Source organism: Mangifera indica, unplaced genomic scaffold (assembly GCF_011075055.1).
Source record: "Mangifera indica cultivar Alphonso unplaced genomic scaffold, CATAS_Mindica_2.1 Un_0001, whole genome shotgun sequence".
Classification (NCBI taxonomy): domain Eukaryota; kingdom Viridiplantae; phylum Streptophyta; class Magnoliopsida; order Sapindales; family Anacardiaceae; genus Mangifera; species Mangifera indica.
The window spans coordinates 290,185-301,996 of NW_025401093.1; the positions used below are offsets into that span (position 1 = coordinate 290,185).

The following is an 11,812-nucleotide window of genomic DNA, read 5'->3' on the forward strand; positions in this document are numbered from 1 at the left end:
CAAATGATATCGTTTTGTTAATGAGTTATGAATTCAAACTATGAATAAAAACCACATATATATTTAAGTAATAAATTTAAATTATAAATTTGAGTCAAAATCAAACTGAACTCACACTACCTTTAATATTGGCTCAATAAACTTGAATCGAATTATTTTTTAGGGAAAAAGACTATTTCCCACTCAACTTTTAGCTTAATTTCAAACTCACATCCACGGGAGATAAAAAACCCAAACTCCCACCCATGATCAAACTGCCGTTAAAATTTTCAGTTAGAGATAGAGGTAAAATCGTTATTTTATTTATAAACTTTAAAACTTTAAAATTTCACCATTTCCCCTCTCTATGTTTTAAAAACTAACACCTCAACCCATTCTCAAAGTTTAAAAAATTTAGATTTCACCCCTAGGGTTTGTTTTCTTCTTTAGCCACCACCGACGGCCGACGTATTCCACCAATCTCCCATTTATGACTACAAAGGATGACGAAGGAAAACTTTTCGTCACCTAGATCTGGATGACAAAGCATTGTCCAGATCTAGAAGAACAGACGAAGGACGACGCTTCGTTGTCAGGTCTGGATGATGCGATGAGCGACAAAGCATTGTCCTTCGTCGTCTAAGTGGAGCGACGAAGAGAAACCTCTTCTTTGCACGGTGGTGCGACGAGGAGATGAAGATCTCTTCATCACACCACCGTTATCGCACTAAGAGAATGAGGAGGTCGGAGACGACGTTGACAGATGAAGTTGAAGAATATGGGTGAAACTACTATTTTTTAAAGATATAGGGGGCGACCAAGTTTTAAAAAATATGAAAACCTTAGGTTTGAGGGTAAAAATGTTACTTTTCAAAGTTTAAAAATTTTAAGTAAAGGTAAAATGTTAGTTTCTAAAACCTAGGAAGGCGGAAAGTAATAAACTTTATAACTTTTTAATATAAACAGTAAAATAACTATTTTACCCTTCCTTTTAACAGAAAAAATTAACAGAAGTTTGCCTATGGGTAGGAATAGGAGTTTTTCATCTCCTATAGGTGTAGTTTTGAGAATGACCTAAAAATTGAGTGGGAAATAGTTATTTTCCCTATTTTTTATTTAAATTAAGCTAAAGCTAGAGAATGTTTAGTTTGATTTGATTTATATCTATCTCAAATCATGATGGTAGGAAATGATTTCCGCTACCCACTTTCTAATCGTTACATATAAGATGACTTTCAACCAAATGGGAAGTAATAAATATAAGGGTGGACAATTGAATGTGAACACATTTAAGCAAGGTGGGCTAAGAATCCTTACAGGAAAATTTGCCTCTGATAGAGAAATATGGAAATCACATTTTCTACAATTTGGGCCTTGGTGCGAATGCAAAAGTCTGTGATATAATTGAAGATGGCCATCGGAAGTGGCCTTTTACAAACTCTACAGATTTGTTAGAAGTCAAGGAGAATATGACCATGTACCCCTCGAATGATGATGACGAAATTACGTGGACTCCTAAACCAAATGGGCATTTCTCTATAAACTCGGCTTGGGAAGCAACTAGAACAAAAAAAACCTATAGTTAGATGATATGAGTTGGTGTGGCACAAAAAGATCATTCCTAGACACTATAATCCTTTGGTTGGCAATGAGAGGTAGGCTCAACACGAGACAAACTAGCCAAATATGGGATCACTAGTGACACCTCGTGTTCTTTGCAATAATTGTGATGAGAATATTGACCACCTCTTCTTTCATTGTGAATTTAGCAAAATTTTTTTAGGGGAAGATCCTTAAGCTAACGAATAGGTTGTATAGAACCCAAAGTTGGGAAAGATATGTTGAAAACATTGCCAATGGGTGGAAAGGAGAAGACCTTAGGCAGTTGCTTTCTAAAATAAGTCGTGGGGATGGTGTCTATGCTATTTGGAGAGAGAGGATTAATAGATGCTTTGCCTCTAGCTTTCAAACGAAAGAGAGAATCTTTGACAACATAACGAGAATGATCAGAGACAAAGAGGTAGAACTTACTAATATCAAGCTCAACCACAATAGTGCCTATTTTGCCAAGAAATGGGGCCTTCTGCCAGGAAAGTACATGGGTATTGGATAATATGGGCTGAAAGGAGAAAGCTGAGAAGGGGGTGGCTAGGAAAGGCGAAAGTTTATGCTAACATGTTTGCTATTTGTGCAGGTTTATTTGGGATAACCATCTTACTGACCTATATAGGTTCTTGTCACTGCAGTTTTATGGTTATTTTGCCCATATTTTTTAGAGATGTTGGGATTTTGAAGACTGGGTGCTCCAGACTTTGTCTGCTGCTCTACGTTGGCTGAACATCCGTGTTGTGGACTGCAGCCCGGCACTCTCCAGAGTTGCCCCTCTCTTTACTTCATTCTTCTTGTCTATAGAATGTTGTCCTGAACGTCCAGCCACTGTCTTTCTTTCTGTCTATCCTGCCCAGATGTGTTCCCCGTCTCTGCTGCCCAGTATTTTTGTCTGCAGGTGTCTGCCAGTAGACTCTTCCTCATCCCCTGCTGATCAGTTGCTGCACTATTTGGTCTTCTACTGTTGTCCTCTCCGTCAATACTCTGTCCAGAATCTCTCCAGTAACTCAGAATAACATCTCCTTCGCTACCCAGAATTTTCTCCTGCAGGTTGGAATCTGTCTCTGGAAGATTTATGCAAATGTCTAGCTGCGGTCTGCTCCTTTGTTACCTGTGACTCCATTTGCTCCAATCCTGTCTGATGGTGTTCTGCCTTTTGGTGCCTCTGCCTTCTCTGCTGGTAGGTACTGTGTTTTCTGGCGTCATTGTTACTCTCTACAGGATAGCTCCAAGACCCATTCTCCGCTGCCCAGTATTTGTTCCGGAAATCCTTACTATTTTGACTGCTATGGTTGGGACTCTTATCATCAAGTTGCTTCAAGTATTTTGCTGCGGTTTCTCTTCAGTTTATTTACAGCTGCCAACCAAGTCTGTGCTGTTTTTTTGTTCTGCTATTTGCTGTGCTATCCAAGTCTGCAATGCTTCAAGTTTCTACATGCAGTCTGCTGGCTTCTTTAGGTCCAGTAAAAGGCACAAAGCCCCTTTTGACTTCCTGGAAGACATTTGTAAATGCATTCATTCAGCCCTAGGAACGCTAGCCAAAGCAACTACTTTTCGTTTGATTTCTTGTACATGTTTGATGAATTATATGTACTTTTTGCCTGTGGGCAGGTCTGCGTTATCTTTACTTGTACAGTTAGATTGTATATGATACGTTAGTTTCTCCTCTTGTACTCTATCGTTGTAGGAATTTTGATAGACATTTAAAAGAATATTACTTAGTTTTTTGTTTCTGCAGGCCTTGTCTGGCAGTTGTTTGTTAGTTTGATGGCCATCCCTTGGGATAAGTTAAGCTTAGATTGTTCTTGATCCCTGTTTCGGGTGTTCTGGTTGCCTTTTTTGTTAATATCACCTTTGATTATAAAAAAACAAAAACTACATTGGTAATTGTACATGGACTAGACATTTCATTACCTGTAAATTTACATTTCTGGGAATCACGACAAGCTCTGATGTCCAGAAACGGCTGAACTGCAAATACTAAATTCAAGCATGTCAACATTTACTTAATTTCTCAATTTACATGCATCTGTAGTGGGACCCGTAGAACCAAGAAATGATATCAACTCCTTTCTTGTTTGATTGTTTTTAGTTTTGTTTTTACACCTCAGCAGTCTAAATCAACTTTTTTTTTATTTTGCTTTGATTGATTTAGGGGTCTAAGAATTAACAATTTCTTTTTTTTGAAAAGGATTTTGATGAAAACAATTTTAATACAATAAAACTATATATATTTACTTTATATAGAGAAACTGATAAATTTGATGTATGTTATCAAGTAATGAATGATTTTAAATTAAGAATAAAGTAACACTCTATCACATGATGACATATCATATATATATTTGTGTGTCAAAAAATTGATGCCCATAGCATTGCTTATTTTGATATATCCTTTTAGATCAGAAAACCAAAAAAATAGCATTAAATCAAGTTATTCCATGGTAGATATGGAATGAAACAATATTAGGCCAAAAGACTAATTCCCACCCAAGGTATAGTGAAAACCCAAGGTGACATCTACTAATTTTTGAAAACCCAAATACCCATCAATCTATTAGTTTTCACGGTTATAGTCAGCGGTAAAATAGTTATTTTAGAGATTTTTATTTAAATAAAGAAAAATTGATTTCTTTGTAACCTCTTAGTTTTAAAAACTAATAATTTACACCTCAAATTTTGAATGAACAATCGCCTCTCAAACTTTGAAACATTACATTTACATCCCAGAAACTTCATTTCATCTTTCCAATGGTCGTTTTTCCTGGCGTTTCTCTCTGACAACATCTTCCCTCCCTCCAGAGTGGTTTTTGACAAAAACCACTAAAAATTTGATCAAAATGGTTGGATTTTCTTGTACGAATTTGTACAAAAATTGCACATATCCATGCAATGATCTGTGCATTGGTGATACACAGATCTGTCAGACGACATCACATAGATGTGGGTGTTGTTCTTGCAACACTGTCCAGTTGATCTATGAGTTGTCGACACATAAATTGTTGCATGGATTAATGCAATTTTCCCATAGATTTGTGTGAGAAAAAATTTAACCATTTTGATTGGATTTTTGGTGGTTTCCACGTTGGAAAACTACCATAAAGGGAGGGGAGATGTCGCTAGAGAGGAACACTGGGAAGAACGATCGCTGAAAAGATGGAATGAAGTTTTTTGGGTGTAAATGCAATGTTTCAAAGTTTGAGTTAGGGGGAAATGGTTAGTTTTAAAAACTAAAGGGAAAAAAGAAGTAACTTTTATTTGTTTAAATAAAATCTTTAAATAACGATTTTACCCCTGATTGTAACAACCAAAACTAATAGATAAGTGGGTATTTGAGTTTTCGAAAGTTAGAGGAGGTCATTTGGGTTTTCACTATACCTTAGATGGGGATTAGTCATTTGGCCTTAATATTATTACATGTGTTTGCAATTGCAACAAACAAAAACACACATTTATACCCCACATTATCAATTCTATAAAGCAACCAAAAAATGAGGTGTGTGACCTGGTAAACATATATATATATATATATATATATATATATATATATATATATATATATATGTATGTATGTATGTGATGTGTGTATGAAATACACACAAATATGGTTATAATAGTATTTATATTTAAGTGAATTTTGGTCTATTTTGTCAAATTCTTTAAGTTTTATTTAATTTTGATGGTTTATCTTATTTTGTATTTTAAATTATATTTTTAGATGATTTGAAGATATTTAAACCCTTTCGTAACAAAAGTGAAAGCTTAAGAAAACAAATAAGAAGACTTTATATCTGGAGGTAGAGGTCAATTATGAGCGGTCTTATGGTTATAATTGGTGTAAATAATTACTGGGCGTAAATAATATTTAAAAAAACAGAAAATAGGATTAAGTGGCAGGTATAAAAAGAAAGTTATGTCTTCTCCACTTCCCAATCACCAAAATACAGCAGCCCAAAGGAATTCTAGAGAGGGAAAGCTCCAAGAAACAAGTAAAAGAGTGAAGATCCAAGATTAAAGATAGAAGACTCAAGAGAATCAAGATTTAAAAACCTTAGGGGGCGTTTGGTTGGCGTCTTTTAAGATTATTAATCTATCTTTTACTCCCTTGTTTGGTTTATCAATAATAAAAGATTACAGTAATCTCTTATTACTAATGCTGACGTGACAGGTAATATAAGTGGTAATCTGATTATCACATTCACCTTAGGTATTTAAAGATTACTGAGGTAATCTTAAGTTTATTATAATTATATTATTATTTATTAATTTTTTGAGATAAAAATAAATTTATTTTTAATTAATATGACAAATAATATAAAAATATTTAAAAATAATTATATTTAAGAGCATTTAAGTAAAATAATTTACTAGTAATCTTTTATTACCTCTAACCAAACACAATAATTATTTATACCTACTAAATTTTATCAAACATAATAATCATTTATACCCAATAATCTTCTAAGTAATCTATCTTCAAGGTAATCTTTCTACTTTGATAATAAAACATTACCTAAACCAAACGCCCCCTTAGAGTTTTTCCTATCTCTCTTATTATCTTCTTTTATTGATTCAAAATGTCTCTCTCTCAAATTTATCTTGTAGTTTGAACTTTATAGCCATGAATAGTTAATTTCTTTTGCTAGGGTTTATGATGAATTTATAAATTCTCAAAGATTATGTAATGGGTTTTGATTTTTAATTAATGATGATAAATGTTTGATTTAGTAATTGTGATTTTAACTTATTGCTTGATGTTACGACCCAATACTACATTTGTTTGTATATTAGAGCGTGATATTGAGAAATACATACCCAATTAGATCATGTATTTGCTAAACCTAGAATTTTATTTAAAGATAAATATAAATCCTTTGTGGGTAAATTGATTATCATAGAAATTAATGGGTTTTGATTAATATCATACCATGAAAGTAGGTAAACTTTTAATCTTAACATACCTAATTAACCTTTAGAGAGAAATTAGGTAAAATAGAATAATCAATCATTAACATTTCATCTTATCATTGATTTTAATTGGATTCGTTACTGATTTTTGATTAATTAATAGTGAAATCATAAACCCTAAGTATTTTTATATTGGTATTTCACTTTTAATTTGTTAGGTGTTTATTTCTCTTTATTAATTTCGACTTAATTAGTTTGTATTTTAATTAATTTTAATTCAATTTTCATCCATAGCATTTCATTTCTCCAACTAATTTAAATAACAAAACAAATTAGTACTTAACAACCAATCTCTATGAGACCAATATCTTTCTATATTATTTGATTGACTTACATACTTACAAACAATTAGAATGATGATTTTTGTGTGAAGCATCGTATAAGATAAGAAACCTATACTAGAAAAATGACAATTCCAAAACCATATGAGTTGACATCATTAAGTTATTTTTGGATTGCTCTAGTTAATCACACTGCAACTAGAAGAACCAGAGAAACCAACCACACAACATATTGATATGCCTTGTATTTGGATATCATCAAGGACGATGCAGCAAAATGAAGCCAATAAGAACAAAGCAGGATATATTCAATTTGTGGTTGTGATTTGTGATAAAACAATTCATTGTGTTTTATCTTACAAACAGTAGCAATTCCAAATTCCCATTATCAAATATCAATTTCTTTACGACTAAGGCAGACAATCATTTCAAAATCCAAAAAGCACGATCAATCACACCTGCATGCGCGAAACCTGGTCACAATCCTCCCTTGAAACTTAATTTAGAGTTGTATTATCAAAGAAACAGATAAAATTGGATTTTATAATTGTAAATCCAACTACAAAAATCAAAACTTAAATATCTAGATTAAAGATCAACATATTCTTTGTATACTGATTAAAATATCAAGTTAGAATATTATATCTAAAAATTTGAATGTTTGAATATTGATTATTTAAAAATGAAAGCAAGTTATAATAATATATTTGAAGATCTTCACTATAACATGATTTTTCAATTTGATATATTCTGAAAGTGTTTAATGATAGTTTTATATGAAAATATATTCAAAATTTTAATTCTTATTTTGATTATAACTTGAGTAATTTGAAGAAACGAAGAAACAACTATAAAACACAACTGCAGACAACTTACATAAATTTGATAATATATATATATATATATATATATATATATATATATATATATATATATATATATATATATATATATACACACACGCATAACATTTAATAAAAAATAAAGACATTAAAAAAATATGCATAAATTATTTACTAATTTAAGAATTTGTTACACAAATTTTATGATGAAAACAATATTTGTGAAATAAAACAATAAAGCAAGAATCAAGATTTTAAATTTGGAGACAAGTGATTTAAGTATTAGAGGGAACAAGGATTTTTGGAAATGTTTGGGCTATGAGAAAATTTGAGGGTGGGCCCCTGCTGCGTCTCACTATCTCTTGCCTCCCTCTACATGTCCAAGTACGAATCTCCTCCCTTTGCAGCCCAAATCCTCACTCTTTTTTTTTTTTTTTTAATAAAACCAAAAAAAATTATAATTTAAATTTTGAAATTTTAATTTCGGATTTTGATTTTTTTTAATTTAAAGTTTAATTTAAGTTAAAAATTTTATTATAAAATTTAAATATTGAAAATTAACTTTTATCAAATATATATTTTTTAATTGAAAATTAAAATAACATGACCTAAACGAAAATAATATATTTTTTGAGTGTTAAACATATATGATGAAAACTTCTAATTTAATTTCAAATTATCCTTCATTTTTTTTAATATAAACTTTACTCTTATATCAATAAAAGGGTATTACAATTACATCCTATAAACTTTGAATTTTCACATTTTCACTATCCCCATATTGAGGTTATTTGACAATTATAACTATGTGGAGATATGATATTTATTGTGTGGGAGAAAACTGAAATTTTATCATAGGGTAAATAGATATTTTAATTAGTGGGGGTAAATTGATATTTGTCAAATTTCATTCCAAATTTTTCAAAATTATATTTTATATTTTTAGTTAAATATTTTCTTAATTTGAATAATATTCGCTTTACTCGAAAAGACGAATCAAAAATTTGAAAATTACATGTACAATACCTTAAATTGAGAAAAATCAATTTGCCCCCAATTAAAAAATCATGAAACCCCAAAAATTAGAAAATATTAAAAACCCCACCAATATGCCGAATAAAACACATATGGTGAAAAATAACCAAATACACTAACCACATGCTCCCAACTCTTGCTCTCCCATGTACTTAAAAGTTACCTTAAACCCCACTCATCTGCTTGATTTGAAAAATAACAAATGCAGTCATGTTTTTAACCCAAACCACCACACGTGATTTGCATGGTAACTACAAATTATGCATAGTGATTAAAATCATCTTAAATCTATCTTTTTCAAATATTGTTTCATCTCAAATCAATCCTAAACCAATTCTAACATAAATCCATTAACAAATTTCATCAAAATCCCCAAAAGGATTCAAGCTATTCCAGAGAAAAAAACAACCATAAAAACCTCAGTGAGAAACACTCTAAATTTACATCAAAATATTTAAATCTATATACTATATGCTATTAATTATAATAATGAATGATTTACTAATATTTTTTTGCTTATTTTGTTGTCAAATAAAAAAGAGCAAAATTGCCAAATCTTTGAGTTCGATGAACAGGGTTGTGCAATGCCCCCAAGTAAGTGGGGGTAAGAATGCCAGATTATAAAGTTGGAAATTAATTTAAAGTCTGTTTCTATGTAAGTATTTTCTAAAATTGTAAAGTATTGTTGACAGGGTTCAAACTTTAGTGGGCTTAAATAACACTGCTAAAAAAGATAACAAAGGGCGAAGGCCCGGCCCGAACAGTACAGAGCTCTGCCTAGGCATTTGCTATTCTCTTTACCGCAAGATGAACCTTAAACCCTTCTTCTCCGTATCCCCCGTTCTACTTCCAATTTTATGAGTTTAAATTAAGGTATAACTTCATGTCTATCTGCCTATCAACAACATTGTCTCTGGGCTTTGTTATATTTCTTATGGCATTGATAGTTTCCGTTGCAGATGGTTTCATTTTTCATTTGAAATGCATCAATTTGCGAGAAATTTCGTCTGGGTATGGCATCTCACAGCTTTTTATGGAGCTTTGGTAAGAAGGTCTTCACATTTGGACTCATAGGCCTTTACTGTTTCAGATCGTTATGCTAGCGTCCTTCCGGTACGCGGCACATCTATGGCACCCACCTTTAATCCTAGAGATGATTCCTTTGTGGGATCATTCTCTGGTAATCTTTTTTTGAAAAGATTTTTGCTGGTAGTTTTCATTCTCTGATTGTCAGTTTTTTTGTGCAGATGACTATGTTCTAGTTGAGAAATTTTGTCTGGGAAAGTACAAGTTTTCACATGGAGATGATGTGATTGTTTTTCGGTCAGTCGTTTTGTTTTCATAAGATGCTTAGAAATATTTATACTTTATTGGTGAATTATGCAAATTCAGTGAACTATTGCACATGTTTTACGTGAAGAAAATGTAAAATGATTTTTTCTTTTTACTTGAAATGGATTTGAATTGAATGACTCTTTTAATATGATATGCTCTATACATTCTTGGTGTTCTGTTGAACATCACTCTTTGCTTTTGGTTCTTGTTATAGAATTTTGTTATGCGATGGTGTTGAAATGTTCAGTGAGATTCATTTCAAATCTGGTGAAGCATACACTGATGCGAAATTTTGATGCTGGAACCTGACATTAGTAGTTGCAAATCTTTGCAGATTACCTCGCAATCACAAAGAGAAACATGTGAAGAGAATTATTGGTTTGCCAGGTGACTGGATTGGAACTCACAGTTCTTATGATGTTGTGAAGGTTCCGGATGGACATTGTTGGGTTGAGGGAGACAATCCTTCTTCTAGCATGGAGTCAAGAACTTATGGCCCAGTAAGTTCTTCAAAGCACCATACTTATGAATAACCTCATGATTAGGGTTGGATTCAACTCAAGCCAACTTGGCTCAAATTAGTGTTCAGTTCGATTTGAGTTGGAACTTCAATTCTGTAATTCGGCTCGAGTTGGGCTTGAATCTCCCTCCGGCAACATGATTTATTCTATTGGCTATTATGCCTCCAGTTGGAAACACTATTTATCCATCAATGGTATTATTCTTTTGACTGGCGACCATCGACGACATTTTCGGCCAATTCTAATTCAAACAGACGATTTAGGATTGGAACTGAATGCGAGGTAGTCCATATTAGGGCTTGGTTTGGTTCGAATCCAACTCTACTTATGATTAGATCTCAGGATTCTTAAGCAGAGTATTTCAATCCAACTTACTTGTTTAGATCCTCCTGATTTATTATTTACTGCTATTTTTAAAAGTTTATAGTCCCTAATTGATTTTCTTCAGCAATTTTTTTTTTTTTCTACTTAAGCGAGCTGTTCTTGGCAGATTCCTTTGGGCCTAGTTCAAGGAAGGATCACCCATATTGTATGGCCTCCTCAAAGACTAGGAGCAGTGAAGAGAAATATTTATGCAGACAGACTTTCTTCTTTCTAATCAGGTCATGATAGTTGATACTTTATTTAGCGAGAATACATATTTTCCTTCATAATGCTTTACCATTTGATCAAGGCAACAATTTTTTGGAGATCCCTTGCTTAAGAGCATAGAGTTTTTGAAAGTTTTAGACTGTTCTTTGATTTTGTTTATTAAGCAAGAATAATAAAGAAGTAATCTTTTGGGGACAGTATTTGTACATTATTTATATTGTTAATGGTCAAGTTAATCAACGATCCTCACTCAAAGCTGGTTGTATTGAGAGGTCAGTACTTTCTAAAGAATATACATGACACTCAATACAATATCTTTCTAGACAATTCCTTGATGCATGCAATCCTCCCCACTCCCTTTTTATTCATTACTCCAACTGACTCTACTATCCTCTCCATTCTTGAGCAGCCAGGTGTCAACATTTGGAGCTGCTAACATGGATCTCCCAGGACTTCTTTTCTCCAATGCTGGATCTGAACTTCCATTGAAATTTTCTCCTTTGTACCTGCATGAATAAACTTCAATAATCAGGGCTCTAACACTACCCCCTCAATCAGTCCCACCTTATCCTCAAGGTTACAGGTCGAAAGTTGTTGCTACACTTCAACTAAATTGATCAATAATCTCTCACAAAACATGTAGGTCAGCAAC

At 32.4% G+C, this 11,812-nt stretch overlaps 1 protein-coding gene across 2 annotated transcripts; it reads left to right on the plus strand.

The window, feature by feature from the left end:
• Nucleotides 1–9,509: 9,509 nt before the first annotated feature.
• On the plus strand, nt 9,510–11,272 carry LOC123205043 (mitochondrial inner membrane protease subunit 2-like). Of its 2 annotated transcripts, XR_006499704.1 has the most exons (5): nt 9,510–9,586; nt 9,673–9,826; nt 9,961–10,036; nt 10,383–10,548; nt 11,060–11,272. XR_006499704.1 is itself a non-coding variant. In XM_044621841.1 (4 exons), the coding sequence occupies exons 1-4, from the start codon at nt 9,727–9,729 to the stop codon at nt 11,165–11,167; spliced, it is 381 nt and encodes a 126-aa protein (XP_044477776.1). In that variant the 5' UTR covers nt 9,673–9,726; the 3' UTR covers nt 11,168–11,272. The 2 variants fall into 2 exon arrangements, 1 of the variants encoding a protein (XP_044477776.1); XM_044621841.1 differs by lacking the exon at nt 9,510–9,586 and having other exon boundaries at nt 9,673–9,757.
• Nucleotides 11,273–11,812: the final 540 nt, after the last annotated feature.

Excerpts from the sequence above, each read along its gene's own strand:
- LOC123205043 (XM_044621841.1), top strand. The coding sequence starts at position 9,727 with ATGGCATCTCACAGCTTTTTATGGAGCTTTG. Across the intron at positions 9,758-9,960 it reads CAGCTTTTTATGGAGCTTTG|ATGACTATGTTCTAGTTGAG; the intron begins GTAAGAAGGTCT and ends TTTTTTGTGCAG. Across the intron at positions 10,549-11,059 it reads AGTCAAGAACTTATGGCCCA|ATTCCTTTGGGCCTAGTTCA; the intron begins GTAAGTTCTTCA and ends TGTTCTTGGCAG.